General features: G+C 57.9%; 9 protein-coding genes across 9 annotated transcripts; 3 read left to right on the forward strand and 6 right to left on the reverse strand.

The window, feature by feature from the left end:
• The first annotated feature begins 1,341 nt into the window (after window positions 1-1,341).
• On the forward strand, window positions 1,342-3,518 carry TRAVEDRAFT_60908 (uncharacterized protein). Its single transcript, XM_008045611.1, has 9 exons — window positions 1,342-1,612; window positions 1,680-1,708; window positions 1,766-1,815; window positions 1,882-1,940; window positions 1,995-2,362; window positions 2,414-2,533; window positions 2,591-3,013; window positions 3,070-3,153; window positions 3,207-3,518. Exons 1-9 carry the CDS (start codon window positions 1,594-1,596, stop codon window positions 3,231-3,233), a joined length of 1,179 nt encoding a protein of 392 aa, XP_008043802.1. The 5' UTR covers window positions 1,342-1,593; the 3' UTR covers window positions 3,234-3,518.
• Window positions 3,519-3,725: 207 nt separating this feature from the next.
• TRAVEDRAFT_133452 (alpha/beta-hydrolase) lies at window positions 3,726-6,320 on the forward strand (the record flags this gene model as incomplete). The annotated part of the gene is made up of 11 exons (XM_008045612.1): window positions 3,726-3,855; window positions 3,915-4,116; window positions 4,180-4,216; window positions 4,273-4,369; window positions 4,428-4,463; window positions 4,513-4,544; window positions 4,594-4,686; window positions 4,749-4,862; window positions 4,917-4,987; window positions 5,040-5,371; window positions 5,422-6,320. The coding sequence occupies 11 exons, from the start codon at window positions 3,726-3,728 to the stop codon at window positions 6,318-6,320; spliced, it is 2,043 nt and encodes a 680-aa protein (XP_008043803.1).
• Window positions 6,321-7,779: 1,459 nt separating this feature from the next.
• Window positions 7,780-10,272, forward strand: TRAVEDRAFT_52610 (alpha/beta-hydrolase; the record flags this gene model as incomplete). The annotated part of the gene is made up of 11 exons (XM_008045303.1): window positions 7,780-7,912; window positions 7,968-8,169; window positions 8,226-8,262; window positions 8,323-8,419; window positions 8,478-8,513; window positions 8,564-8,595; window positions 8,650-8,742; window positions 8,798-8,911; window positions 8,961-9,031; window positions 9,081-9,412; window positions 9,467-10,272. 11 exons carry the CDS (start codon window positions 7,780-7,782, stop codon window positions 10,270-10,272), a joined length of 1,953 nt encoding a protein of 650 aa, XP_008043494.1.
• A 307-nt stretch (window positions 10,273-10,579) lies between these two features.
• On the reverse strand, window positions 10,580-14,874 carry TRAVEDRAFT_174308 (alpha/beta-hydrolase). The gene is made up of 13 exons (XM_008045613.1): window positions 14,550-14,874; window positions 14,407-14,490; window positions 14,314-14,343; window positions 13,894-14,261; window positions 13,700-13,833; window positions 13,539-13,649; window positions 13,288-13,468; window positions 13,091-13,230; window positions 11,357-13,025; window positions 11,224-11,306; window positions 11,078-11,168; window positions 10,911-11,020; window positions 10,580-10,856 (listed from the first exon to the last, which is right to left on the reverse strand). Exons 1-9 carry the CDS (start codon window positions 14,848-14,850, stop codon window positions 12,740-12,742), a joined length of 1,635 nt encoding a protein of 544 aa, XP_008043804.1. The 5' UTR covers window positions 14,851-14,874; the 3' UTR covers window positions 10,580-10,856; window positions 10,911-11,020; window positions 11,078-11,168; window positions 11,224-11,306; window positions 11,357-12,739.
• A 465-nt stretch (window positions 14,875-15,339) lies between these two features.
• On the reverse strand, window positions 15,340-16,869 carry TRAVEDRAFT_74791 (uncharacterized protein; the record flags this gene model as incomplete). The annotated part of the gene is made up of 4 exons (XM_008045614.1): window positions 15,340-15,397; window positions 15,454-16,191; window positions 16,249-16,631; window positions 16,686-16,869. 3 exons carry the CDS (start codon window positions 16,867-16,869, stop codon window positions 15,487-15,489), a joined length of 1,272 nt encoding a protein of 423 aa, XP_008043805.1. The 3' UTR covers window positions 15,340-15,397; window positions 15,454-15,486.
• Window positions 16,870-17,167: 298 nt separating this feature from the next.
• TRAVEDRAFT_155002 (alpha/beta-hydrolase) lies at window positions 17,168-19,833 on the reverse strand. The gene is made up of 11 exons (XM_008045615.1): window positions 19,648-19,833; window positions 19,392-19,593; window positions 19,299-19,335; window positions 19,148-19,244; window positions 19,061-19,096; window positions 18,978-19,009; window positions 18,835-18,927; window positions 18,657-18,770; window positions 18,538-18,608; window positions 18,154-18,485; window positions 17,168-18,099 (listed from the first exon to the last, which is right to left on the reverse strand). The coding sequence occupies exons 1-11, from the start codon at window positions 19,778-19,780 to the stop codon at window positions 17,282-17,284; spliced, it is 1,965 nt and encodes a 654-aa protein (XP_008043806.1). The 5' UTR covers window positions 19,781-19,833; the 3' UTR covers window positions 17,168-17,281.
• Window positions 19,834-19,961: 128 nt separating this feature from the next.
• Window positions 19,962-20,303, reverse strand: TRAVEDRAFT_52615 (uncharacterized protein; the record flags this gene model as incomplete). Its single annotated transcript, XM_008045304.1, has 1 exon — window positions 19,962-20,303. The coding sequence occupies one exon, from the start codon at window positions 20,301-20,303 to the stop codon at window positions 19,962-19,964; it is 342 nt and encodes a 113-aa protein (XP_008043495.1).
• A 941-nt stretch (window positions 20,304-21,244) lies between these two features.
• TRAVEDRAFT_52616 (uncharacterized protein) lies at window positions 21,245-24,086 on the reverse strand (the record flags this gene model as incomplete). Its single annotated transcript, XM_008045305.1, has 14 exons — window positions 21,245-21,460; window positions 21,522-21,865; window positions 21,946-22,232; window positions 22,286-22,371; window positions 22,407-22,454; window positions 22,513-22,552; window positions 22,630-22,801; window positions 22,865-23,088; window positions 23,165-23,177; window positions 23,237-23,300; window positions 23,356-23,378; window positions 23,438-23,615; window positions 23,683-23,898; window positions 23,970-24,086. The coding sequence occupies 14 exons, from the start codon at window positions 24,084-24,086 to the stop codon at window positions 21,245-21,247; spliced, it is 2,028 nt and encodes a 675-aa protein (XP_008043496.1).
• A 241-nt stretch (window positions 24,087-24,327) lies between these two features.
• On the reverse strand, window positions 24,328-26,694 carry TRAVEDRAFT_74794 (uncharacterized protein). Its single transcript, XM_008045616.1, has 6 exons — window positions 26,505-26,694; window positions 26,238-26,456; window positions 25,156-26,179; window positions 24,803-25,089; window positions 24,517-24,740; window positions 24,328-24,446 (listed from the first exon to the last, which is right to left on the reverse strand). The coding sequence occupies exons 1-5, from the start codon at window positions 26,516-26,518 to the stop codon at window positions 24,698-24,700; spliced, it is 1,587 nt and encodes a 528-aa protein (XP_008043807.1). The 5' UTR covers window positions 26,519-26,694; the 3' UTR covers window positions 24,328-24,446; window positions 24,517-24,697.
• Window positions 26,695-26,851: the final 157 nt, after the last annotated feature.

The following is a 26,851-nucleotide window of genomic DNA, read 5'->3' on the forward strand; positions in this document are numbered from 1 at the left end:
GGTGGAGCAACATAGCGTACCCCGCTCGCACAGAAACGGGCTCTCGTGCATTTCTAGCTCTACGCGAGCTCTCTGTGTCCATTGCCCACACAGATGCGCCGCAAGTCCTCGCACACATCGCCCCCGAATCGTTGGAGGCCGTCAATATCCACTGGGAGTATTTGTACGGCGCTGCCAGCTCCTCTGGTGCGGTGTTGCAGGAGCTATTCGCCGCGCTCTCGCAGATACCCAAGATCAGCTTGAAGCACGTGTCCGTGGCGCTCGATGCAGAGATGGAGCAGATGATTCATATCGCAGACGGAGGTCCTGACGATTCGTACTCCCAACGGTTGAAGGGATTGGCGGACTGTTCCTTCAACCTCGAGCCCGCCCTGTGTCTCACTGCGCTTAGGACGCTGGAGATCGGCATCGACGTCGTGCTCCAGGTCGATGACGACTTTCTACAGACCCTCGCGGAGACCATGCCGCACCTGGAGTCTCTCCGCTTGACCCCCCTGCTGCGCGGCCCTTTCTTGTTTGATTGCGTGGCGCCTGTCTCAGACGAGTTGCACTCGGACATACTCGGGATCCCGAACCTGGATGGGCTGCTCGCATTCTCCAAGCGGTGCTTGAAGCTGACGACCCTCAGGCTCGCGGTACGCGCCTCACTCTCCGGAGACTCTTGCTCTCGTTTCGAGCTCAATGCCATACCGTCGTCATGCGGTGTGCGAACGTTGGAGCTGTGGACAACGGCGCTGGACCCGGAGGTCTCCGATGAGACGTTTGCCGCGTTCCTTGTCGGCGCATTTCCGTCTTTGGAGGAATTTTGTGCTGTTCTGCCCATTTCACATCCGGAACACGAGATGATACCTAGGACTGAAGCTCGGGCACGATGGGGGCGGGTCGCAAACAACGTATCCGCGTCTTCGGCGGATGAGCGAAGTGCCGCCCGTGTAAGAAGCGTACTGTGGGAGGTAGTATAGCATCTTTTTTATGTCACTAGCAATAGAGCGAAATAACTAGCACTGAAAATTGTATGAAGCGACCGCGGATGCTCCGGTCCATTATCATCAATCTCCGACAATTCAAGTTTCTACGTGAGTGGTTGCCCGATTCGGAGAGAACGATCTTCGTAACATATTTCCTAGTAGTATTTGTGTCTCTGAAGACGAGAACGTTTTAAGTACTTGGGAACTATCCGGTATAACAGTGGTGTTAGGCCTGCACATATTACCATCCATAAACATTGCCTAATGCGGACAGGCGCACAAACAAGCGCCCGTTTGGCGTTTGCTCTCGCGGCGTGTTCGGGTTCTCCTCTCTCCCTTCCTTTCCTCCTCCCTACCGACTTGAACCACCCACATTATATCGTGCATACGTCTGCTCTTCTGAAGGCTGCACGAAACACTGCCGAAAGCTGCACATCTTTGAGACACTGAGTCAGTCAATTCGAGACTCCGACGACGACAAGTTTGCACGTCAAAATTGCACTCGGTACCAGTCAAACACTCGTGCATCGTCGTGCCTGTCTGAGATTGTTCGAACGGATCTCTCTCCTTGGAACACCACCGTCTTCTTGTAAGTCTTGACGCCCCGCCGTGCAGTGTCGTCATCATGAGTAAAGTCGTCTTTGGTACGTCGCCACTTCTCCCTGCGGTAATGAAGTTCGCCTTGCCAACAACAGCCACCTTTCACCATAGTGGGAAATGTGCCATACAATATGGGCGAAGTGAGTCCAGGATGCTCAAACTCTTCATTGCGGGAAGCTTATCCGTCCATGGAACAGGACTCGCTCATCGACGTATTCAAAAGTGTCGGTCAAGTTGTTGGCTTGAGGTGAGTTGACCGCATGGAACGCACACATATGACACTCCGGCCGCTCATACTCTCCGTTCCCTTCAGGCTAGTGTTTGATAGAGAGACCGGCAAGCCTAAGGGTTACGGTTTCTGCGAGTTTGCAGGTTTGTCCGCTCTCACGCCTCGCTCCCATCACATAACCTGTAACCTACGTTCAGACCACGAAACCGCGCTTTCCGCTGTGCGCAACCTCAATGGCCAGGAAATAGGAGGCCGCCCACTCAGGATCGACCTCGCGGACTCTGATCCCTTCCTTGAAGGCAAAACCACGGTGCGTGGCGAAATCATCGACGGCGGCGAGACGCGTGCACAGTGGCGTGAGCGCCACGGCCACGAGCGCGACCGTCACGACCGTCATGACAGAGATGATTCTCGCCACGGTCGTGGGCCGGACCCGAACGCGTTCCTAGCAAGCCTTCCCAAAGGTGTTCCCCTTACACCCAATCAGAATGCGCTAGATGCGATAAGCCAGGTGCTGGCAAGTACTGAACCAACTCAGATCTTGGAGGTGCTCGCGCAAATGAAGGTGCGTACAGCGCATGCACTCATCGATTCTCTGTTGTAATGCCACGCCCAGGCGTTTGTAATCACCCATCCAGAGCAGGCGCGTGCACTTCTTGTTGCACACCCGCAACTGGGGTACGCCCTCTTCCAAGCCCTTCTGTTGCACAAAATCGTGGATCCTGCCATCCTCAATGTAAGCATCGGTTATAACATGTCCATTTTTCAGCGAATAACGCGTTGTATATCACAGCGTATGCTGGCTGCCACAGGTGCTGCTCCGCCTACGCCTGTGCCTGCACCTCCGCCCCCTCAGCCACAAGTGCAACAACCTGCACCGTACATGCCACCCCCGGTGGCAATGCAGCAGCCTCCTCCGATGTACCCTCAAGCGATTCCACCTCCGTCTCAAACGCCCGTGCACCATCCGACACCCCCTATCCCGAACATGTATGCGCAGCCGCCACCGCAAATGCAACCTCCGCCATACTACCGCCCCCCACCTCCTGCTGCGCCTCCATCAATCCCCCAGCAGTACCAGCAGCAGCCGGGGCCCCCGCAGATGCCTGGCCAGCACCCAATGCAAATGCCTCCCCCATCCGCATTGCATGCGCCTCCACAGGTGCCTCTCGCTCAACAGACAGCAGCTGTCCCCGAGTTCGACCAAACTCAAAGGGTGAGGTTTCCGTTTTTGTGTAGTTTATCACGATACTGATTTGTTTTCGTACGCAGGATATGTTGATGCAAGTGCTGCGCTTGACGGCCGATCAGCTCAACACGTTGCCGCCAACAGAGCGTGAGCAGATCATGCAGCTGGTGCGTTTGCTACTTGCCGAAGCTTGATTGAAACACTGACGATGCACATACAGCGGAGACAGTTCGGTGTTGGAGCGTAAACTTTACTCAGATACAGTGGTAGCAAAGTCCTTGTACGTTCTTCATTACCGCCTGGCGATTCGTTTGCATCTCGACGTTTCTGTCACTATGTCTCAGCCCACACGTCGTTGTATACGTACACACCTCCCGTCAGCTGCGAATGACAGCGGTGCCTATGGGCGGGCCGGTGTTGGTTGTCGGTGCATTCCACGGCATTCCACGTCGACGCATGCCGTGCGGCACGCCGATACCGCGCTGAGCATCTACGTCGTTTCGTCTAGTCTCTTCTATGAATTATGTATTTGTCCCCATGACCCCAAACGTCCATGCGAGAAGACCCGTACGGGACTGCTTATCTCCGCAGAAGCTCGTCGGAGTGAACCCGTGAAAGGAGCACGGCAGGGTCTCAAGGATTGCCTCATATCACTGACGGCAGTGAAATCCGACGTATCGATTGCATGAGCTATATAATCATCGGTGAGTGCTACGGTCGACCTCGTCGAACGCCGAAGATGTTTGTCCAGAGTCTCTGTGCGCTCGCGCTGGTCTCCTTGACCTCAGGGCAATTGGTTCCTCCAAACTCATTTCCCCATGTTTGGCCGGGACAGCCCAAGGGTGGCTTCAGTCCTGAATGGCAAAACTGTGAGCGACTCCCCCCTCACTACTCATACGCGATCATACCTAACTCCTCGTTGGACCAGACTTCGAAGTGAAAAATCTCTCGTCGGAAATCCCTGCTGGCCTGCCGCGCAGCTTTGCGGGCAACATCCCCGTCAACCGCGCAGGTCACCCGAACAACACTCTGTTCTTCTGGGGCTTCGAACGTCAGGGTGCGAATGGGACGCTCACTGCGCCAGCACGCGCGAACAATACGGAGCCTTGGATTCTGTGGCTGCAGGGAGGGTAAGTACGGCGCCGTTGTCCGAGCGCATGAGTGTACCGTACTGAGCAGGAATGGCATGGCAGGCCCGGATCTTCTGGCATGCTCGGGTTGTCGACGGAGGTGCGCTTCGCTTCCACGCATATATAGTGACTGTATGCGTGCTGACAATGTCGCAGAACGGCCCGATCCACGTACTGAGCAACGGGTCGTGGGTCTTGAACCCGTTCAGCTGGAACACACTAGCGGACACGATTTGGATCGACCAGCCTGTCGGTGCGCACTTTGCGCTAGATTTTGGTTTATCCTTGACGTACTGATCGTCGTTATGCAGGAACGGGCTTCTCTACCTCAGACGCGAAGGGATATGGTGAGTTTTCACGGATGGCCAACTCGGCTTGCTCATCAAGCTTGTATAGTCCCGGATGAGGACCAAATGGCTGAGGATTTTGTGCGCGCACCTCCTTTGATGCACGATGATGCGCTGAGGCTGTCTGCAGCTTGGGTTCCTCGAAAATCTGGTCAAAGTCTTTCCCAGTCTCGCTACGCGCCCCCTCTACCTGGCGGGTGAGAGCTATGCTGGAACATATATTGTGAGTACTGCCTATAGTGCTTGTGCGATCGCGACCCAACGTCATACTGAATCACTGCGAAGCCCTACATCGTCAAACATCTCTTCGCGCGCCCATCCAATCCGGTGACCCTGCGCAAAATCGCCATCGGTGACGGTTCCCTAGGCTCTCTCGCTACCATCCGTGACCTCCCCGTCGTATGAGCCCTTCCTTTCACCTGCCCTGCCTCTGAGATACTCACACGCTACTAGATCAACATAATCGAGACATATCCAGCAATCATCGGTTATGACCAAGATGTATTCAATTACTTCAAGGAACAGTAAGTGCTACTCGCTTTCTACGATCAAGCCCGGGTCTTACAACACCTGCAGGCACCACCTCTGCGGATTCGACCTGAACTTGACGTACCCCCAAGTCGGGACGTTCCCCACTCTGAACCTCACCAGCGGTCTGCGGGCATCTCTTGGAGCCGCCGGTACCAGCTCACGAGCTGCCGCATCCTTGAAGGCGGCCTTTGCGCGTGAACTCGCCGCACGTCAGCGCACCTCTCGCGACAGCCTAGATGTGAGCGAACGTCTGCAGAAGAGGTCAGAATGGAAGCGCGACTTGTCCGGGCGCGCAAATGGGACGCTCGATCCCTGGTACGGCTGCGACGTCTTCGACGAGATGAGGGACTACGCCCTCAACTTCACGTTCCCGTGGTGTAAGCGGCGCTCGTCTGTCCGCTTAAGCTCTGCTGATACTCGTTTCTAGCAAACGGGGGCTTCGACGTCTACGACATCCCTGATGCGACGCACCCAGAACCTCCGCTGAACGCCGCGCCCTTCCTGAACGACCAACGCACGCGCGCAGCGCTGCACGCGCCGACCTCCAAGAACTGGAGCAGCAGCTTCAACTATCCCTTCGGCTCAGTGTACAACAAGAGCATCGGTAACGAGCACGGCGACCCCAGCGTCGAGCCGGTCGCGTTCCTCTCGGCGCTCGCCGCCAACGCGAGCACGCGCAACGTCTCCATCGTCTTCTATTCGGGCAACGACGACTCGCAGGTGCAGCACCGCGGGACGGAGGTCGTCATCCAGAACTTCACCTTCGGGGGCATCCAGGGGTTCACGCGCAAGCCGTCCACGCCGTGGTTCGACGACGATGGCGACGTCGCGGGGATCGTGCACCAGGAGCGCAACCTCACTTACGTCCTATTCGCTGGGGCTGGACATCTCGTGCCGCAGTGGAAGCCCGCCCAGGCCCTCGTCTTCCTGCGCGAGTTCGTGCTCGGAACAAACAAGAACGGCACTGTCGAGGGTTCGGCCGTCGTCGGCGGCGAGGACGCGACGCTGGCTGGGGAATACTTGCCTGGGGGCGCAGAGATCTTCTACGGGTCCGGGACGACTGCGGGGACGTCCGCCGTTCCAAGCGCAACGATTGCGGCTTGGGAGAGCTTCCTCGCGACGGCGACCGCTACCACGGTTGCGAGCGTGGGCGCGAGTGCGACGTCATCTTCGGTCGGGAGTACGACACCCTCTGTCTCAGGAGCATCTAGCTCATCAGCTCTGACGAGCTCTTCCTCGACGAATGGAGTGATGGCTCCGAGGTGGAATTTTGGTCTGGGCTTCCTTTTGTCGGGTATCGTAGCGGTAGTGCTTCTGCGCGAGTAGGGAATACGGGCCCTGTGTAAGTCCTCATAGCCCCCGCTATCGGGATTTGCCTACACCTAACTAAAGCATTGACAGTTGCATAGGAACTCCCGAATTGTAGGGCAACATCGCGGGCCACATGTGGCGCTTCTTGCTTGGCGTTATTTGGCTACATATGCCGGAACGCCATATGCCATATTTAGGGCAGGCCCGCGGTTGATATAGGTACACGGACTCAATGAAACTCTTCCTAATTCACACCACAACGCTACCTCACGCGATCATACTGTTTTTGCCTGTCTCGACGCTTCTGTGTATACTCTTCCAGCTATCTGTGCATCTGGCGCGCGCTGCCACCGCAAATAGTGCACGTGCCAGACACGCGCGACATTCGGCGCGGACGTCTGTCGTCGCCGGGAGCTCTCGAAAGAGTTCCGGCGGAGCTCGCCGACGATCGACGGCGCCGGCGGACCCCGGACGTCCAAGCCCACTCCTTCACGGTTCGCTGTCAGCTCTACCTCGTTCTCTTTCACCTGCTTGTTATCACAGTTTCACCCCCTGTCCGATCCTCATTTCTGTCACAGCGCTCCTGGGGCTTCTGTGCTTGCTCCACAGCTTGCTCGTCCTGGCAACTCGTATCTACTCCTACGCACTCGCGATTTGGTTGCTCGTCCCTGGCAAATATGTGGTTTCCCTCTGTCGTGATTTGCAGAGCGAACGACAAGAATGGCAAGCGGTAGGTTTCGAGAAACACCATACGATCAGCCGTTGTGGAGCTGGCACAGGAAGCGCACGTATGGACATGTGGCAGCTGTCAGACAGGGCTTCCTCGTCGCCGAACCGATCCCTCGAAATTGACTTGTGGCGCAGAAGGAAAGGGCCCTCGGGTCCACCTCGATCTCGAAACGGTCGATTATGTCCAACTGCCTCGCTGCCAGAACACGTATAAAACGGCCGCATCCATCTGCGGACCGACAGTTCCCCCCTCTACGAATTCCAGTCTTCTTCCGAGTCCCGCTTGTCCCTTTCGCAGCCGACAACAGTCGTTCCGACTTACCGTCCCTAAGCCTGCCTTTGCTGCCGCTCGAGTACGCTCCTCCACTGTTTCGGTCTTGGTCCTCTATTGTATGCAAGCGCGACCCTCGACCCAAGCGATCTCGACGAAAGTCTGGTGGGCCCGGGGAGAGCAACGGGAAAACGGAGGACGCGATGTCGCTCGAGTTGTGGAGCATCACGGTCACGTGCTCGATGCGCGCACCGCATCGACACGCGTCGATGTCAGCCGCGCACGGCTGGGCGCTTGCACAATGCACATCCGTCTCCCGCCTTCCGCCTTCTCGTACGAAAGGCGCGAGACAGGAGCGGATCGATATCGATCAGCCCGCGTACGCCGACGCCCCCAACGCGGACCAGCCAGCCCCGACTGCAAGACCTACATAACGGCCTGTGAGCGCCGCGACATTCCCGCCAAACACCGAAGATGTTTTCCAAGAACATCTGCACGCTGGCGCTACTCTATGTTGTTTCTGCGGGGGCAACAACTCTTCCGAACTCGTACCCTTATGCTTGGCCGGGACAGCCAGATAGCGATTACAGTACCGAGTGGCAAAGCTGTGAGTGCTTCCCCTCAGACTTCACCTCACCATTGCTGACTTCTCGTCGCATCAGACTTTGAAGTGACGAGTCTCCCGTCGGAGATCCCAACCGGTCTACCGCGCAGCTTTGCCGGGAATATCAACGTCAATCGCACCGGTCACAAGAACGACACACTGTTCTTCTGGGGCTTCGAGCGCGAGGGCGCGAATGGGACGCTCACTGCTGCGGCGGACGCGAGCAATACGGATCCGTGGATTTTGTGGCTGCAGGGAGGGTGAGTGCCTCTACTTCCGCATCGCGCGCAGTTGCTGAACAGGTACATTATTGTAGACCTGGATCTCCCGGCTTGCTCGGGTTGGCGACGGAGGTACGTTTCGTGCCTCGTACGTCTATCCAGTACCACGTATATATACTGACAACCGTATAGAATGGCCCGATCCATGTACAGAGCGACGGTTCGTGGGTCTCGAATCCGTATAGCTGGAACACACTCGCGGATACGATCTGGATGGACCAACCCGTTGGTATGCACTATACGGCCACTCTGCTTTTGTCATTGGCATGCTGATCTTCGTTGCGCAGGAACGGGATTCTCCACCTCAAGTGCGAAGGGATATGGTAAGCTTATTCTGCCATTTCTGCTGCCGCCTGTTCGTTAACCCCGCCAGTCGACGACGAGGACCAAGTGGCCGAAGATTTCGTGCGTGTCACTCTAGATTGTGATATACCATCATGCGCTGAAGCGGTTCCGTAGTTTAACTTCCTGACAAACCTAGTCAAAGTCTTTCCCAGCCTCGCTACTCGCCCCCTTTACCTAATGGGTGAGAGCTATGCTGGGACGTTCATTGTGAGTATCGCTTACACGCCAGGATCTATTTGAGACATACTGAACGATCGCGTAGCCATACATCGTCAAGCATATCTTCGCAAACTCGTCCAGTCCGGTAACACTGCGCAAAATTGCCATCGGCAACCCTGCACTTGGTTCTGTAGCTACCATCCGAGACCTCCCCGTTGTACGTGTCCTTTCTAATAGCTAACGGTTTAGCTACTCACGCGCATCAGGTCAACATCTTAGAGACATACCCAGCCATCATCGGATATGACCAAGATGTTTTTAATTACTTCAGGGAACAGTAAGTGCCACTATCTTTTGATTAGCCGCGTGTCTTATCTCTTCTGCAGACACCACCTCTGCGGATACGACCTGAACCTGACGTATCCCCAAAATGGGACATTCCCTACTCTGAACTACACCAGTGGTCAGCAGGCGGCGCTTAACCGTGTCGCAAGTCACACTACCCGAGCTGCAAGATCGCTGAAGGATACCATCGTGGATAAACTCACCAAACGCCAGAGCACCCAAGGAGAGAGTACATATGTAAGCAGGAGGGCGAAGAGGTCGGAGTGGAAGCGGGACCTGTCCGGACGTCCCAACGGGACCATTGACTCCTGGTATGGCTGCGACATTTTCGACGAGATGATCGACTATGCCGTCAACTTTACATTCCCGTGGAGTAAGCGACTCAAAATTTTCATGATCATGAGCGTACGCTGACACTTAGCTCTAGCGAATGGGGGCTTTGACTCCTACGACATCCCGGACGCGACCCACCCCGAACCAGACTTGGACCCCTCAACCTTCCTGAACGATCAACTCACCCGCGCCGCTCTTCACGCGCCGACTTCTCAGAACTGGAGCAGCACGTTCGACTACCCCTTCGGCTCGGTTAGCGGACGCTCCGACCCCAGCGTGGAGCCCATCGCGTTTCTCTCGGAGCTCGCCGCGAACGCGAGCGCGCGTAACATCTCCCTCGTCTTCTACTCCGGGAACGACGACGCGCGCATACAGCACCGCGGCACCGAGACCCTCATCCAGAACTTCACCTTCGGCGGTGTCCAGGGTTTCACGCGCAAGCCGTCCACACCATGGTACGACGACGACGGCAATGTGGCTGGTGTCGTCCACCAGGAGCGCAACGTGACCTACGTCCTCTTCGCTGGGGCCGGCCACGAAGTGCCGCAGTGGAAGCCGGCCCAGTCTCTCGTCTTCCTGCGCGAATTTGTGCTCGGGACGAACAGCAACGGAACCGTTCATGGTTCGGATGTGGTCGGTGGCGAGGACGCGTCGTTGTCTGGGGATTACCTGCCTGGAGGCACGGAGATCTTCTATGGTTCCAGCACGACTGCGAGTACGTCCATGATTCCGAGCGCGACGATTGCGGCGTGGAACAGCTTCGTGGCGACCGCGCTTCCGAGCGGCAGCGTTCCTGGGAAGAGCGACAGCAACGGAGCAATGGCGAGGACTCCGAGATGGAATACACCTGTTGTCTTCCTCATTCCGGGCATTGTAGCAGTAGCGTCTCTACTGTGTTGATTACTTCGTCATAGATTGTCATAGATTGTCATAGATTTCCTATAGTATTGTAGATGCGCGCATGAACCATGTCATTCTTATAATTAGTACTTATGATTATACGACTGCATACATACTTGCGTAAGGCCTCTTGAATGACAAAACGTATCATCGATGAGTGCTCTAGCTATCAGAGGCTATCAGGCCTATCGCGCGTATCGGTGGTTGCAACTTGCCTGGAACTTTAGAAGATCGCCGTCTTGCCGCAAGCCGCAGGTACAGGACGTACATACTTAGGGCGCTTAGGCCAAGGCCTGCGCTCTCTCACCAGACTACCACGACCATCTATACGCGATGTCTACCACCGATGCGCCGAAACCTGTAGGAAAGGCGAAGAACAAGGAAAAGGACAAGGAGAAGAAGCCCAAGGCCTCCGGGGGAGGTGGCGGCGGCGGCCAGAAGTCACAGGCCGAACGCCTCAAGACGGTCGTGCGCCGCTTGCCCCCCAACCTCCCCGAGGACATCTTCTGGCAGAGCGTCGCGCCCTGGGTCTCGGACGAGACCGTCTCCTGGAAGGTGTACTACCCGGGCAAGTTCAAGACGAAGTGCGTAGTGGGCTCACTGTGCTGCGCGGGACGCGCGAGCTGACGCTGCGCCAGGCTCAACAAGGAGAACATCCCCTCGCGTGCGTACATCGCGTTCAAGAACGAAGCCGTGCTTGCGGCGTTCAGTCGGGAGTATGACGGGCACGTCTTTAGGGACAAGGCTGGTGCGTGTATGCTTCCGGGTCGGGGCCAGTGATGGTGCCGCTCATCCTAGGGCGCAGGAAACGAGTCTGTGGCGATCGTGGAGTTTGCGCCGTTTCAGAAGGTGCCGTTGGATAAGAAGAAGGACGCGCGGGCGGGGACGATAGAGAAAGGTGCGTCTCACGGCTGCTCTTCGCCGGCGGCGCGTCCAGCTGACAGTCGGGACAGAGGAGGACTACATCTCGTTCCTCCAGTCTCTCAAGGACGCATCCACCAAGCCCTCGGACGCCGATACATTCGAGACGCTAGGTGCGGACTAAAAACTCACGCCGCATTCGCTATTTCTAACAGTCCCCAAGTTGCTTCGACTCAACCTGCGCCACCGCCCACCACAACCCCGCTCCTCGAAGCACTCAAAGCCGAGAAGTCCGCGCAGAAGGACAAAGAGGCGATCCTGCGCAACCACGCACACTACAAGGACCCCGCCGCGCTCGCATCGCTTGCATCAGGCTCGAAGCACGCAGACAGCAAGAAGAAGGGCGCAGCCTTCGCCGGCGGAAAGGAGAAGGCCGCCGCAGAGGGCTCCGCTGGCCCGAGCAAGAAGGGAGGCAAGAAGGCTGCCGCCGCCGCAAAGGCCGCACAACAGGGCGGCCCAGCCAAGGACACCAAGGCTGGTGCACCTCCCGCTCAGGGAGTGAAGCAGCCCGCTGGGCCTCCGAAGACGCCGAAGGCACCTCGCGAGCGCAAGGCTCCGTCTGTCGCGGCGTCCCCCGCCGCGGCCGTGCCGTCTGCTTCGGGATCTTCGGCGCCTGCGACTGGCAACGCGGACGCGTCTGGCACGTCTGGACAGCCCCCCGCGCGCCGTTCGCGGCCGGTGCTGGGCATCGCTTCGCGCCAGTTCGAGGCCGCGATGAGCGGAGCGGGCGCGCCCGTCAGCGCTGGCGAGCGTAAGGCGCGGCGGGAGCACGAACGAGAGAAGGACAAAGGAAAGGACGTCGACCGTGCCGCCGATGGTGGCGCAACCACCGCGACTGGTGGTCACTCCGGGAAAGCTGGAGGGAAGGACAAGCGACCTGGCCGTGGCGCTCCCGCGGCCCCGACCATTCTACAGCGCGACGCACAGGGTGGGCCGCCGCCGCCGAAGATCCTCGCGAGGGCACCGCAAGGTCAGAGCGGGGGAGATGGTGCCCAGACATCTGCTGCATCTGCGGCCGAGACGACGGAGGGTGGTGGCAGTGGTGGTGGAGGAGGCAGAGGTCGCGGCAGAGGGCGCGGTCGTGGTCGTGGACGTGGCGCGTCGGGCTGAACGGTGTCGTTCCGTTTGAAGACATACCATCCACCACCGACGCTCGCTGTAACGCCACATCAACGTGTTCTCTGCCCGTCCTGCGCGGTTTGGGATCGACTCGGGGCGCATCAGCTCGACGGGCGCCGGTCCCTCGTCGCTGTCTCTAGCAGACTGCAGCACTGATCCCGTCCATTCGCCCTCCCAAGACCTCTTCCTACCGAAGAGACACCAAGGCTCCACACTTTTTGCAGGAGCTCGCTAGGTCGATGTATGCGCGCCCCTGATGATGCGGTTCCCCCTTAACCAGAATTTGGAACCTATGTGTATCACTGTATGATACTGGTATCGTGTACTATACACCAATTCGGGCGGAGTTGTAGAAACCTCACTCGTGCCCGTTTTACGGAACATTCGCCGCCACCACCACTACTTCGTTGTCTCCAAATTGCTCACTTCAAGCCTGCTGGTGCTGCGCCTTGCTCGCCACGAACGCACAATGGCTGGTCTCCAGCTGCGGCTCCTCCTCGACGGTGCTCCCGCTGACGTCCGTGCTCGCGCCCTCCTGCAGGGAGATGCGCCGCTTGCTCTCGACGCTGTACGCGGGCCACACCGGCGCGCGCGCGAGCTTGTGCGCGTTCGGGTCCCCGCTGCGCACGAACGAGAGCCAGTACGCGATCAGTTCCGACGCGAACGCCTTGTCGATCGGACGCTGTGGCTGGAACGTCGTCGTGCCGTTGAACCTGCGCGCATAGATGTATTAGGTTTGCGTTCTCGACATAAGTCTCGAGGGTGGGAGAAGACGCACCCGGTGGACGTCCCGCGGAACATCATCCAGTTCTCGGAGGCGTGCGCGACGGTGGTCGAGTTCGACGTCGGCACGGCCTGGTTGTAGCGGTAGGTGTACGCCTTGTTCTTGCGCGCGGCCGCGAGCCCGATGATCTCCCTCTGCGCACGCAATAAGCACGCCGTCTTTCGGATACGCCGGTCAACGAAAACACGCACCCCACATCTGACGTCGGAGTCCCCTGTGGCGACGGTGAAGCGCTGCGAGTCCGAGTCGAACTCGGACGCCGGGTACTCCTGCAGGTACTCGGTCAGGTCCGCGTCCGTGAGCCCGGGGAAGTACGACTTCAGCGCCGCGGTGATGTTCGTGCCGCCGGAGAGCGTCTCGTTCGACGTCGCGCTATGCACGCGTTGCGTCAGCATCGCCGTTCGGGCTGGGCACAGCAGCGTGTGTCGTTGCAGCCACGCACCCAACTATGACCGGAACGTCCGCAAAGCGGCCGGCGAGGAGCGACACCGTCGGAGCTTCGGTCAAGAGTTTGCCGTCCAGCACGGGACGGAAACCCTTGACTAGGCCGGTGCTACACATGGTGTCAGCTTATGTGCGTGCATATTGTTTTTCGGCACCCACAAGTTGTACATCGCCGCGTCTTGAGCACGCGCAAGGGCACTCACGCTGGCCTTTCGCAGACACGCCAAGCGGGACGCGACAGACACCGAAGCGGTGCCACAACCAGCTTGGGCGGTGTAGAAGTCAAATAGCGGCTGCAGCAAGGGTGTGAGTAGCACGAACTTAACAGAACGACCTGGAAAAAGGGGACTAACCCGTAGCTGCTCCGGCTCGAACAGCGGAGCGCGGTATACGCTTTGAGCGATCGCTTGCGAGAAAAGCTTCTGCCCTTCGTGGGCAACGAGGTGCAGCTCTATGGATGAGCCCCCCGCGCTCTCGCCGTTGATGGTGACCTTGCTGGGGTCGCCACCAAATGCGCTAATGTGCTGCTGCACCCATTTGAGCGCCTGTATCTGGTCCTGGAAGCCGGCATTGAGGTCTCCGAGAGCGCTGTTTGCCAGCTCGGGGACAGTCAGGAACCCGAAAGAGTCGAGGCGGTAGTAGACCGAGACGATGACCACATTGGGGGACTGGTTGATCCAGTCGTCGAATGGCCAGTTTGCAGGGTTGCCGTAGACGTATCCTGTGTTATGGTGTGAGATCGGCTGTACATGGACATTTGCTAGTGTACCTACCTCCACCGTGAATGTAGACTAGAACCGGTACTAGGGGGCAGGGGGCAGAAATATGTGAGCATCGTTCCCTTCGACCGGCACATATGCACTCACATTTATCCCCGCTCTTTGCACCCGCGGGGGCGTATACGTTGACCTTGAGGCAATCTTCGCTACCAGCGCCTCCGGCTTCGCCAGCTAGACGCCGCGCGACCACAAGTTGAGTAAACGTGACACCACTGCCACTGCGAACTAACCTCCGGTGCTTCCTTGGACACAGAAGTCCGGGTTGGTGTTCACAGTCACGATTTTGCCCTTGGCCTCGCGTGCGATGCGAGCTGTGTCCAGAGGGAGAGGCGCGCGGAAACGGCGCTCGCCGACCGGGGGCTCTGCATACGGGACACCCAAGTATGCGACTGTGTTCGGGAACGAGAGGTTCCCCTGGTACTTCACATATCCAAGGTCGACCACGTTAGGCAGCGATGATGTAGCCAAGCTGAGAGCGGGGAGGACGGCGGCCCAGAAACTCAGGCGGGAGAGGAGGTGAGACCAGGCCATGGTGTGTGCTAGCAACACGAGCGCTGCACGGTCGCGATCTCAGGACACGCCGCACTTTATACGGATGCGCGTATGCTCACCTTGCAGACAGAGGGCCGCCGCCGCGCCTGCGGCGATGACGGCGAGCAGGGCGCCTGCACCAGATGATGGGGTCACAGGTAAGCCACGCACGGCGGAACCTAGGATCATCAGACCCGTACGGACCTGCTCTGCGGCTTCTCATCGCGTCACCGCGTTCTGCGAGAAAGGCGCCGCGTGAAGGCGGGCGTAGATGAGTGCGGGAAGGACAGAACTGCCTGCGGCCCGCGCAGGCGCGCGGACTTTGGGCCCGTCGCGCGAGCCACGTGGCGCTGGACTGGGCGCGGCGCGCTGCGTCTTGTGATGGGTTTTCGACTTCCCTGTAGATTTCCCGCACCGGCGTCGCGGAATTTTGGAGGTCTGGTGCGAGGGGCGTCACTGAAAGTCGGAGGCGCATCAGACGACCTGGTCGGAATAGTCATTAAGCATCTAGTAGCGTAAGTATGGCGATCGAGGAAACTAAGCATTACTGGCAGATGACATGGTCAGTGGAAGAGCAACCTAAGCACCGGAAAACGAACGTACCGGGACATGTATAAGGTAGATGGCGATCCTAGATCAGCAAAGGAGGAGGCCCTTCTCGCACTCGTCCAACAAAGCCAGCGTAGCCCCCTTCAACATCCGGACTTTAACCCCCGGCCTCCTATACGCCCACGCATTGAACACCTTCCGCAGAAACTTCGTATAGCGCGCGTCATGGTAGACCTTGACGTAGTCCATCTGGCACAGCGTAGAGCGGGGCGCCTCCAACGCCTCAGAGGCACCGTCGTCCGGCATCGACGGGGAGCCCAGCCACGACGTCGAGTCCACCTTGTGCGATCCGAGGTGCGCTGCGGGATCCATGGAGGACGGTGCACTGTGCGGCACGGGAAGATGGTAGAACGCGAGGCCGAGCGGGCCCAGGTTGTCTGCATCCCGCAGCTCCTGCAGGAACTGCCAGAACGCGCGCAGCGCGTCGCGCGTCCACACGATCGAGGGGGAGTCTGGATTCTGATACGCTGCTTCGGGTTTGGGTACCTGCGGATCAGGCGCACCGTCGTCCGGATAGTCGGCGAGCATAGATGCTGGGGTAGCGCCCTCCCATGGAAGATAGCCGCGAACTGGGATGACCCACGCGAGCCGGGCGAACTCGTCGGCTATATGCTCGTCTATCGTCGCCTGCGTGTGAGGGGCGATGGGTGTCGGCGTGGAGGGGTAGAACTCGGCCTGTTGGACGGGTGGCCATGGGTTCTCGAACGTCATGAGGCAAGCTTCGAAATGTGGCTAACAGACATATTTAGCCAATGGGGCCCTGAAAAACGGGCTGTATGCGGGACTTACAAGCGGCAGTGCGTCGAACAAGGAGCCCTCGTCGAAACGGGGCCGTTTCGCTGAGACTTGCGAGACGGATCTCTCGCTGTACGTTTTGCGTTTATCTGGTCGTGCCCGTACTTGGTCGTCCTGTGTCGTCAGAACGTCAGGTGGTGTCTCAATGGTGGCTGTGGCTGGAGGCTCTGGCACTGCGCGTGCAGCTGCTGCGAGTAAGCCACGAAGGAGCCCATGGTAGAATTCGTCCAGTTCCGATACCGCGTTGTCCTCGTCCGGGTGTACCGGTTCTCCCCACTCCCTCTCTCTTGCTCTGGTGCATCCGAGCTTGAGTCCGGATCCTCTTTCGTATATGGGCGGCGGCTCCACGGCGTACTGAACGCCCTTCCCAGTGAGCGCTATAACACGTCTCGTCAGATATTCATCCAGCGAAGGAAGACTGGAAATCTCACAGAAAACGGAGAAGTCTATCACCCGCGGCGTGTGCCACACCGCGTCGTTGCGCAGGCATGTTACCAGCGCCGCGGCATTGTCGAGAAGAACCTGGTCGGAAAGTGACCGCTCCTCCGCATGTTCGCGGGTGAAGTGATGAACTGTTATATCGAGGTCTTCTGAGGTTGTCGTGTCTGTGGGCATACCGGATAACGAAGGCTGGTTACACCAGGTTTGCTATGTAGGAAGACAGGAGAGAGCACCTGCCCTAAACGTCGCATATGACGTTCCACCATATGCAGCCAAACAGTGCCAAGCTGGGAACGCCACATACCAAACGCCGGGCTCCTAAGCGGCGAGCGTATACACGCCACAACTATGATCAGGAATTTGACACTTTGAATTTGATACTTGGGCGCGTCTGGCGGATTTTTTCAACGTACGAGGGGAGCATTCCCGATGCTCTATTGCTTCCAAGGTCAAATACAAAAATGTCTATGCGGTCGATTACTTCTAAGTCTAAAATGTCTAAATACTGTCCTCTTGATTCTATGGAGAGCATAGGCGGGGAATAGCTAGTGGGGGATATCATGAAAACTTACAACGGACGCAGTGTTCAGCACAGCAAAGACACCACTGCCACCATGCCCGTAACGAGGAACATCACAGGAGTGCTCCATCTGGACGCCCTCGCCGAATTGGCCTTGGGAGACGCCGTCGCAGGAACAAGACCCGGAGCGGTGCCGGTTGGAGGCGTGACCCCCATGAAGCTGTTCCACGCCGCGACCGTCGCGCTCGGGAACGTAAACGTCCCCGAGGTCGTGCGGGACCCGAAGAAGATCTCCCCGCCTCCAGGGAAGTAGTCCGCCGCGAGCGACGCGTCCTCGATGCCGACGACGGTAGACCCTTCGACGGTGCCGTTCCTGTTCGCTCCGAACACGAACTCGCGCAGGAACACGAGGGACTGGGCAGGCTTCCATTGCGGCACTTCGTGGCCGGCCCCAGCGACGAGGATGTAGGTCACGTTGCGCTCCTGGTGCACAATGCCCGCAACGTTCCCGTCGTCGTCGAACCACGGCGTAGACGGCTTGCGTGTGAAGCCCTGAACACCGCCGAACGTGAAGTTCTGGATCAGGGTTTCGGTGCCACGGTGCGATATGCGCGCGTCGTCGTTCCCGGAGTAGAAGACAAAGGGGATGTTGCGCGCGCTCGCGTTCGCGGCGAGCTCCGAGAGGAATGCGATAGGCTCCACGCTGGGGTCAAAACGCCCGCTCACTGAGCCCCAGGGGTAATCGAACGTGCTGCTCCAGTCTTTCGAGGTCGGGGCATGCAGCGCTGCACGAGTGAGTGGGTCGTTCAGGACGGTTGAGGGGTCTAAGACTGGCTCGGGGTGGGTGGCATCCGGAATGTCAAACGTGTCGAAGTTCCCGGTTGCTGAAGTAGAGTATCAGTATACGCTCAAGCCCATGAACATGCGGAGTCGCTTACTCCATGGCGCCGTGAAATTCAAGGCATAGTCGGTCATCTCGTCAAAGATGTCGCAGCCGTACCAGAAGTCGATGGTCCCGGTTGGTCCAGATATGTCCCGCTTCCGCTCCGACCTTCTGACGCTCCTGTCCGCGCTGACGCTGCGTTCAGAGATGCGCTGACGTGCGGCGAGTTCATTCAAAAAGGTATCCTTCCACGTTCTGGCAGATCGGCGGGAAGCGTGGGCTGCGGCACGGTTCAGCGCTGCCTTCAGCCCACTGGTGAAGTTCAGAGTGGGGAACGGCTCGATTTGGGGGTATGTCAGGTTCAAGTCGTATCCACAGAGGTGGTGTCTGCAGGAGAGGTAAGCCACAAGTCTACACGTTGAAGGCAAACAGCGCGTACTGCTCCTTGAAGTAATTGAAGACATCTTGGTCGTACCCGATGATCTCTGGGTATGTCTGCAACATGTTGACCTATTGGGGATGAACAACTGAAGACTTGATCATAATGAGTGTACATACCACGGGGAGGTCTCGGATCGTGGCTACAGAACCCAGAGCAGGGTTGCCAATCACGACTTTGCCCAGCGTTACCGGACCGGACGGACTTGCGAAAAGACGCTTGACAATGTAGGGCTTCGCACAAATTCGGCATGTCAGTACGTCACCAGGTCGCGCAAGCGACATATGCAGCACTCACAATCATCGCCCCAGCATAGCTCTCGCCCATGAGGTAGAGGGGGCGAGTAGCGAGGGCTGGGAACACTTTCACCAGATTCGTGAGGAACCCAAACTATAAATCACCTTAGCGCCTGATCATGCACCCGAGAGCAATGAACGTACGAAATCCTCGGCCACTTGCTCCTCGTCCGCGGCTGAGCCAGTTCAGTGAACGTGAAGCGACAGCAGCAATAACGGAAACTCACCATAGCCCGTTGAACTTGCAGTGGAGAAGCCCGTTCCTGAGTAGCGACCATCAGCATGTCACCGATGGAATGGCCTGAAGTGCGTACCAACGGGCTGGTCTATCCAGATCGTATCCGCAAGCGTGTGCCAACTATACGGGTTCAAGACCCACGAGCCGTCGCTCAGTACATGGATAGGACCGTTCTGTACCACTGTCAGCGTGCAGATAGGTACCGGAGTGATGAGCACGAAACGCACCTCCGTCGCCATCCCGAGTAAGCCAGAAGATCCAGGCCTGGCATGACGTACCCGCTTAGCACCTGCATACGAGGTCGGAACAGATACACTTACCCTCCCTGCAGCCACAGAACCCACGGATCCGTATTGCTCGCGTCCGCCGCCGCAGTGAGCGTCCCGCTCGCGCCCTCGCGTTCGAACCCCCAGAAGAACAGTGTATCGTTCTTGTGACCGGTGCGATTGACGTTGATATTGCCTGCAAAGCTGCGGGGCAGACCTGTCGGGATCGCCGGCGGGAGGCCTATCACTTCAAAGTCTGATGCGACAGGAATCAGCTGGGATGAAGCGGAGCGCGAGGCGGGTCACTCACAGCTTTGCCACTCGGGACTGTAATCGCCCACTGGCTGACCCGGCCAAGCATTGGGAAAGGAATTCGGAAGAGTCTGCCGCCCCGCAGAGACCACGCAGAGGAACGCGAGAGTGTAGATGCTCTTGGAAACCATCCTCGGACTCCGGAGTTCGACGGGGCGCAGCTCAGCGTTATGTAGGAGTCCTGCGGTCGGGGAAGTGCGGCGCAGCGCTGGCTGGTCCTATTTGGGGTTTCGGCGTGCGTGGGCCAAGCGCGGGCTCAGCGAAGTGGACCCGTTCCTTTCTCACACGAAGCACGGATGTGCATGAGAAATGTCAGAGCGGCGAAGCGGGCGTAAGCGGGCGTGGACTGAAGCCAAGCTGAAGCACAGACGCTGGGCAGGCGCGTTGCTGCGCGCACTGGATCGGGGATGCGATCGTGATGCTCCACCGCACGGTCGTCGCGAGGTCGCCACGCGCGAGGTTCGCGCTGGGAGTACCAGATAGGACACGGAACGACCGGTAACCGCGCGGTGGAGGACCGTACGCGTGCAACTCGAGCGAATCGCCGATAACGTTTGCGGGCGGCACGAGGCTCGAAGCGAGACGACCAGCCACGGCAGAACCCGCGGCGATGAGTCGGCATGGCGCGGTTGGCGGTGGAAGAGGCGGAAGCATAGGAAGTCCTTGTGCAACGACTTGGCGAAGAGGCGGGGGTTACAGCTCGTCCGCGTTTCTGCAGGTACTGGCGCGTGGAGGTTTCTCGCTGGGGGTTAGAGGGGGAAAGACTTGTCCGATTGCAGATGTATGTCGCCGTTTTATACGTGCTGGCGTCGACACCGCTGTGCTCAATCCAGACAGAAAGCAGCTGCTTTGAGCCACAAACCAGCCCGGCGGTAAGTTCCACCTACGCCGGAAGTCGATCTCGAAACGTCGAAGGCTTCGGTCGGCGAGGAAGAACTGTCCGATGCTCCACCCAGCAGATAGTCGCGTCACAGCTCTCGTCGTTTACTACCTTCCCGATCCGTCGCTTTGCAGGATATCATAATCAAGCAAGCGGGGCCCCACATATTAAGTTGCAATTGGATGTGCGGGTCGGCAGGTTGCAGCAAATAGCAGCTGAAACGGGGTAGGAAAGACGGGCGGCGAGCACTGGGCGGGTGACGAACGAAAGAGAGGGAGACAGAGCTGACAGGGAGCCGAGAAGGAGTGAATCTCAGTGAAGGTTGTCGGAGCCGGTTCGGCGTCGATCGTCGTCGGTGCGGCGGCGGCGACGGCGGCATCGAGTGTGGCGCATGCACATGACCGCGTGTCGGGCGTTAGTCGCGGCCTCGCAGGCAACGGTATGGACGTCCATTCAGGTCCATTCACCCATGATACGAAGGGCGATTAGTGCTCAGTACAATATGATAGCGTTTTTCATTCAAGGGGTTACACACGTATATATGCAATCGCATAATCGTACTATATAGCTCGTACAGGTCGGTGTTCGACATCGCGCTCAGTGGCAGCCCACCTCGGTTAACGTACACATGGGTCCAGCGCGGCGCACCCACATACCACCTCTGAGTCGGATGCAACTTCATTGTATCAATACCATCCCGCATTCGATAGAGGAGTTATGTCGTTGAGGCTGGCCACTCATGCTTCGCAGGCTGTTCGGAGGACTTGGGTGGTGGATCCGGAGGTACGTGAAAGTCTTTCGCGTAGCCTATGCTTCCATCCGGCATGGTCGCCCTTTGAGCGGCCAGGCAAACGTACGGCTCGTGAATTTCGGAGGTGTCCTTGGCCCGGACGGGCCCGCAATGCTCGACAAATGCCGCCCAATAGAAGCTCTACGACATCCTATGTGAGTATCACGTCATATCATGCTCCTAGATCATGCATAGGACGCACCGTGCCAAAGACGAAGGGCACGTCGCAACTCTCTTCCTCCTCGGGTTCGCCCGGGACGTGCGCTCGGATGTTGCTGTAGTAGTGTCTAGGCGTCTCACCCGCAGCGTCGCTGGCGGTCTTCAACGCCCAGGGCGACTGGAGGAACGGCTTCGCAGCGCATTGAAATTTCACTGGGGCACCATCCAGCCCTCTGAACGTGAACACGATGTCGCACTTGTCCAAGTCGCGTTCGGGGCCACAATAAGCGTGGACGGTCCCGCCATCCTTCAGCTCTTCCTTGTTTCGTAGCCATATGGTGGAGATTGTCTGCACAGCGCGCCGGGGAAGGACGCTGTGCGTCGAGCCTGGACGGGATATCGGTCAGTTCGTTGGACGCCGAAGGCAATGTCACGGCGTGCAGCGTGATAATGCGAGGGAACCGCACCTGTGTCGAGTATAACCTGTACGTAGTCGCGAGCCGTCTTATCAGCTGAGGGATCAGTGTCGCCGTCATTGGACGGCTCGACAGCGCGATTCGCGAGGTCGATTGTGAGAATGTCGTCCGGCGCGTCCGCGTCAACGAGACTGATGGAGCTCAGCCCGAGCCGCCAATGCTCGTACTTCAATGGGCTTGAAACGTCGACGTCGACCCGGCCGTAGACGAAGAGCTTAGGTGTGAACTGCGGTTGCAGTATGCACGGGAACGCGCTTCCAAAATACACCAGGCTCGGGCTGCGATCAAATGAGCAGGAGCATTAGGGTGGACTAAACATCTCGCTACTCACGCTTTGCCCCTCAAACATTCCTCCTCGACGTCTGGGTGGTTCAGTTTGATCAGGAACTTGCGGGGCTGAATGCTGCTCTCAGCTTCCTGTAGATACATCGCCGTGAGAGTGGATTGCATACCTCGTCGAGCTGTAGATCAGGTGATGATTCGAGGGCATCGAAGAATGACTAGCATTCCCTTTAGGGTGAGTAGGGTTTCGCTACGCAATCTAGAGTGAATACGTACCGGTTTAGAAACGGAAGGGTCCCCTGTAAAGTTCCCCGCACTGATGGTGCGAGTCAAGTGGTAAGCAGTCAATATGCGGCCGAGAGACTGGGAATACCACAGGGGTAGACATCATACCTAGGTACAGCCAATCCGATGTGCCCAGCGCGAACCTGCATGGCGAGCCTGCGATTGGCAGCGTATGCGAGGACACAGGGGATCCTCAGCGGCGTCGAGCTCTGCTGCCGATCCTTCCAATGCCAGCGTGGCAGTTCCGTTTGGAGGATGCCATGCGGCACGTAGCGGAGGTCTGCGAGTCGTACAGGATGTCAACGCGGCCGCAGGTAGGAAGAATATGGGGCTGCAAACGTACAAGCCAGTCCACCGTCGGCGTGCCTTGTCGTCCATTCCAGCGGAGGCGACGGGGCGTGCTCTGTGGGAAAGGGGCCCGGGAGCTCCCAAGAAAGGCCGTCGCTCGGGATGGGAACGACGAAACGGTTCATGTGTATGTGGCCGTTTTCTGCCTCGACCCGGGACCACGCGTAAGTACCCTCGCCGTCTTCTATGATTTTCTGGAATCCGTAAGCATATAGCCATCTGGAAGCATCGCCGGACACGGAGAGGATTCGTTAGTTGTGAATGTCCGTTCAAGATATAATACAGTGGGACTCACGTATCTGGTTCTCCTGGAAGCGGGTGCGAGATAAGTCTGTGGCGCGAGCGTGCCTGCACTCATGTTGCTTACCTGTATCAATCGACAGGTGGTACGACTGGGAGACATGATGGTAATGTCTTCTGCGGTCTAGCGTCTGTCCGTCGGGCTCGTCAGAAATCGTCACTAGCACGGACTGAGTGGAAGCGCACCGTTTTCACGGTATAAAGATGCTCTGCGGCGCGTAAGTGGTGGTCATCAAGCCGGCGAGTCATTCAAGCGTTAAAGACTTACTGCCTACTGAATTGCGTGTCTCGGCCCTAACGTCTGCCACCATATCAAAGTATGGATCCCTTGCGACGGAAGGTGCCGCTGGTGCGGGGCGATCAACCTCCCGCTCTTTTCCTAATAGGGCCGCCACATGCGGTGTGTCTCCCTTCCTCCATGCGTGTGTCCTGCGGCTGCCGCTACCCTGCGATAAAAAGTTTGAGCAAGGCAAACCAGCATATATAAAGACCGGAAGTAGAGGCGTGTCGTACCTGTGCGCCGGCGCTGCCATCCTCGGAATCGGAATCGGACCCGTCACCAGTATGACGAGTGGCGTCGGTGTCGACCGTAAGGGCTGCTCCCCTGGTGCCATCTGAGCCTGAGAGGCCTTTCGGACCTTGTGGCGCGGTGTCGCTATCAGGAAGGAGATACCCGTCTGGCACGGATATGCTCGCACTGCGCCTGCCGGCGTAGCGGAGAGCATCTACCTAGAAGCAGAAAGTCGACCCGTGTCAGCAACTGTCTGGCACGACGTATAACCCACAGAATGGGGGCGTACAGCTTGAGCAGAGACATGGGGTGCTTCTGTCCATCCGGGTCGCCAATATTCATACCGTGGGGCTTCGAGTGGGAGCAGGAGGTGGCGGCTCGTCGGCGCATCGTCGGATGGTGACATCGCAATACGATCCGGGGCAACTTGGAGGCACTTTGGAGCGTCGCCACAGATGATAGCTAAAGGTCAGGAAGCTACTTTTCCTCCGCGTTGAGAGTCCCACGATCATCCGTCTATCGGTCACGATGAGATGTGCTCGTGCTTGGAAAGCTGATCGGATGTAATATACATACCGCATGATGTCTTCTTCAAGGCGCTCACGAGCTCTTTATTCCAATTTGGTATCGTCTGGTATTCCCCACCGGGGGCCTTAGGAGAGTGCTTGCACTAGGCCATGACCCGTAGGACGTCAACGGCCTTGCCCGGACCGTATGCAAAGTGTATGCCGTCAAGGGCTTGCTCAGAACCCGTGTGTAGGTGCTGCTAAGTATAGGTCGTGTAAAACCTCAGCAGGAGCAGGAGCGACGAAGGAGAGCAATAGGAAGGAACATACACTCGCTGACCGTCAATAGGATTGTCCTGTCAGATATCGTACATGACAGACTGCGTACTGGCATAAGGGTAGTAAGAACGATACAAACACAAGGGCGCTTAGGACGAGAGGCGGCGGTATAGCATGGGCGTTCACGGAGTCGCGTCCGAAAGACAATGCGGCGTCGACGCAGGCTCGATGCTCAGCCTAAGAAACCCAACGGGATGACCGGCGCCAACGAATCCCTGTCCAGAGCCACTGTCAGCGGGGGCACGCTCTCCACGCGACACCAGGATGCAAGACATACGTTTGAGATAGCGAGCGCCAGTCAATCTGCGGCCGGGGCGCCCATTCCGGGCGGTATAGCGTCCATGTGCAATCGAGCATAGTGTGGAGGAGCAACGCGACGTACTCGAAGTACGCCCCGGTCTGCAGGATCCCGAGCAGTTCTCGTCCGCGGGCGTTGCGGGCCTTCTCCCACTGGAGTAAGGCGCTCGAGACGTACCACGGCTTGTACGGTCCGTCCCGGATGTCGAGGTTGAGGTACAGCGCGCGCAGATACTTGACAGAGCTGAGCGTGCGTGCGATGTGCAGCTGTGGCGCGAGTAAGCACAAACGGTGCTACAAGGACGTTGATAGCGGGCGCAATGAAATGCTTACGTAGGGGACACTCTCGTCTGGGAATGCTTTATATCTGTGTAGTTCGAGCTCCTGTAGGAGCGGGAATGTCCGTGTCAGGTATTGCAGGAGCTCTTCTTCCACGGCGTCCGCATGATAGACCAGTTCGAGGACAGACAGAGAAGGGGCGGATATACGTTTCAGAATGGTCAGACATTCAGAGGAACTAAGGATGGGAGATGACGAGCAAGGCGAAGCCGGAGTGAAGCGTTCGTGAAAGCAGTGTCTCGGAGCGTCGCGAAGTGAAAGAGCCGTCAGACCGTCCCCAAGGCAGGAAAATATGGGATCGTCCGGGTTTGGATACGAGACCGTCAATGAACGCAGATGATAGACGTTATGGGAAGGCACTTTGAGTAGGTGGGGGCGCAGCATCCTAGGTGATTGCGCCACTTCGATGGAAAGCGAGCGTAGGTTCGGCATGCGTAGGAGCAAGAAGGGGATGGCACGACATTGATCCGGATGTGTATACAGGCCGGTGAGTGCCAACGTACGAAGGCGAGGCCAGTCTCTAGCCGCCATCTCCAGAAGCGGGGCCGTCTCAACGGGAAGGGTGAGGGATTCAGCCATGGCCGACATAGGGAGAACAAGCGCACGGAGGTAGCTTGACTCGGTAGCGTACACATCTTGTAGGCTGGCCCTTTGCTCCACGATCTCGGCCTCGCGCCACTGAGAAGGGGTGTATGCAAACCTCGTGAGCTGAGGGATGTGAAGAGAGAGGTCGGACGGGATTTCTGATGACGCAGACGTCCACGTCGAACGTTTGCGGAAAGACAGAGATGTGATACCAGGGTGCTTTAGGCATCGCATGATAGCCGACCAGGGAACGCCTTCAGGGACGTTGTCGAATGTGACGGACTGCACCGCAGGGAAGTAGCAGAGATCCATGCCAAACAAGGGTAAATCTTCCGGATATTCAAGCGAATGAGAAGTTGGGGGTGGACAATGTTGGCCTTCATAGATCCAGTAGGTTCGAGGGTCGTGGATCACGAAATTATAGACGATGTTCCTTGCAAGTAAGTGAGTGACGAGGGGCGCACGGCACTGAGGTAATTCAATAAGCCTACCTGACGAATGAACGGATGGAGACCGGTGGAACCGTGCTGCAATCGGCGCTTCCGTAACAACTGCGGAACAAGATCGGCATACAATGAGAGCGCATCCGTCGAGATGTGCATGACAAGTTCTTGATCGAGTGCTCGTCGTCTTCAGCGTCATTCCGGAGTGCCGTCATTTCTTGTAGAATGCGGTGTACAACGTCCGGAATGAGATTCTCCAGGCGAAGACTGAGAAATCAGTTAGACCTGTACGAATGGAATGCGCGAAGCTCGTACCAATAGTCCGCCATTACAGCCAAGAATGCAGATCCACAGGTCGCTCTGACCTCAGTGGCTTAGCCAAGAGAAGGCAAATCCAGCTTGAGGATGAGACTGTTTTCCAGGAGATATCCACGAGCACGAGCGTGACAACGATGGCGACAGCGAGCACTCGGACGTAGACGATGATGACTGCAGCAACGAAAAGAAGGATTGTAGGGACGAACTCAGTCAGAGCGTCACATTCGCGCCCGACGTCTGCGTGTTTGTCAGTGTTTGCATTGAGCGCTGAGCGCCGCCGCGGCTCCGCTCAGGCTTCCGAAAGCTTCGTCCTTCGTCCTCCCCTCCTCGACAAGATCACACAT

Source organism: Trametes versicolor, assembly GCF_000271585.1.
Source record: "Trametes versicolor FP-101664 SS1 unplaced genomic scaffold TRAVEscaffold_12, whole genome shotgun sequence".
NCBI classification, from domain to species: domain Eukaryota; kingdom Fungi; phylum Basidiomycota; class Agaricomycetes; order Polyporales; family Polyporaceae; genus Trametes; species Trametes versicolor.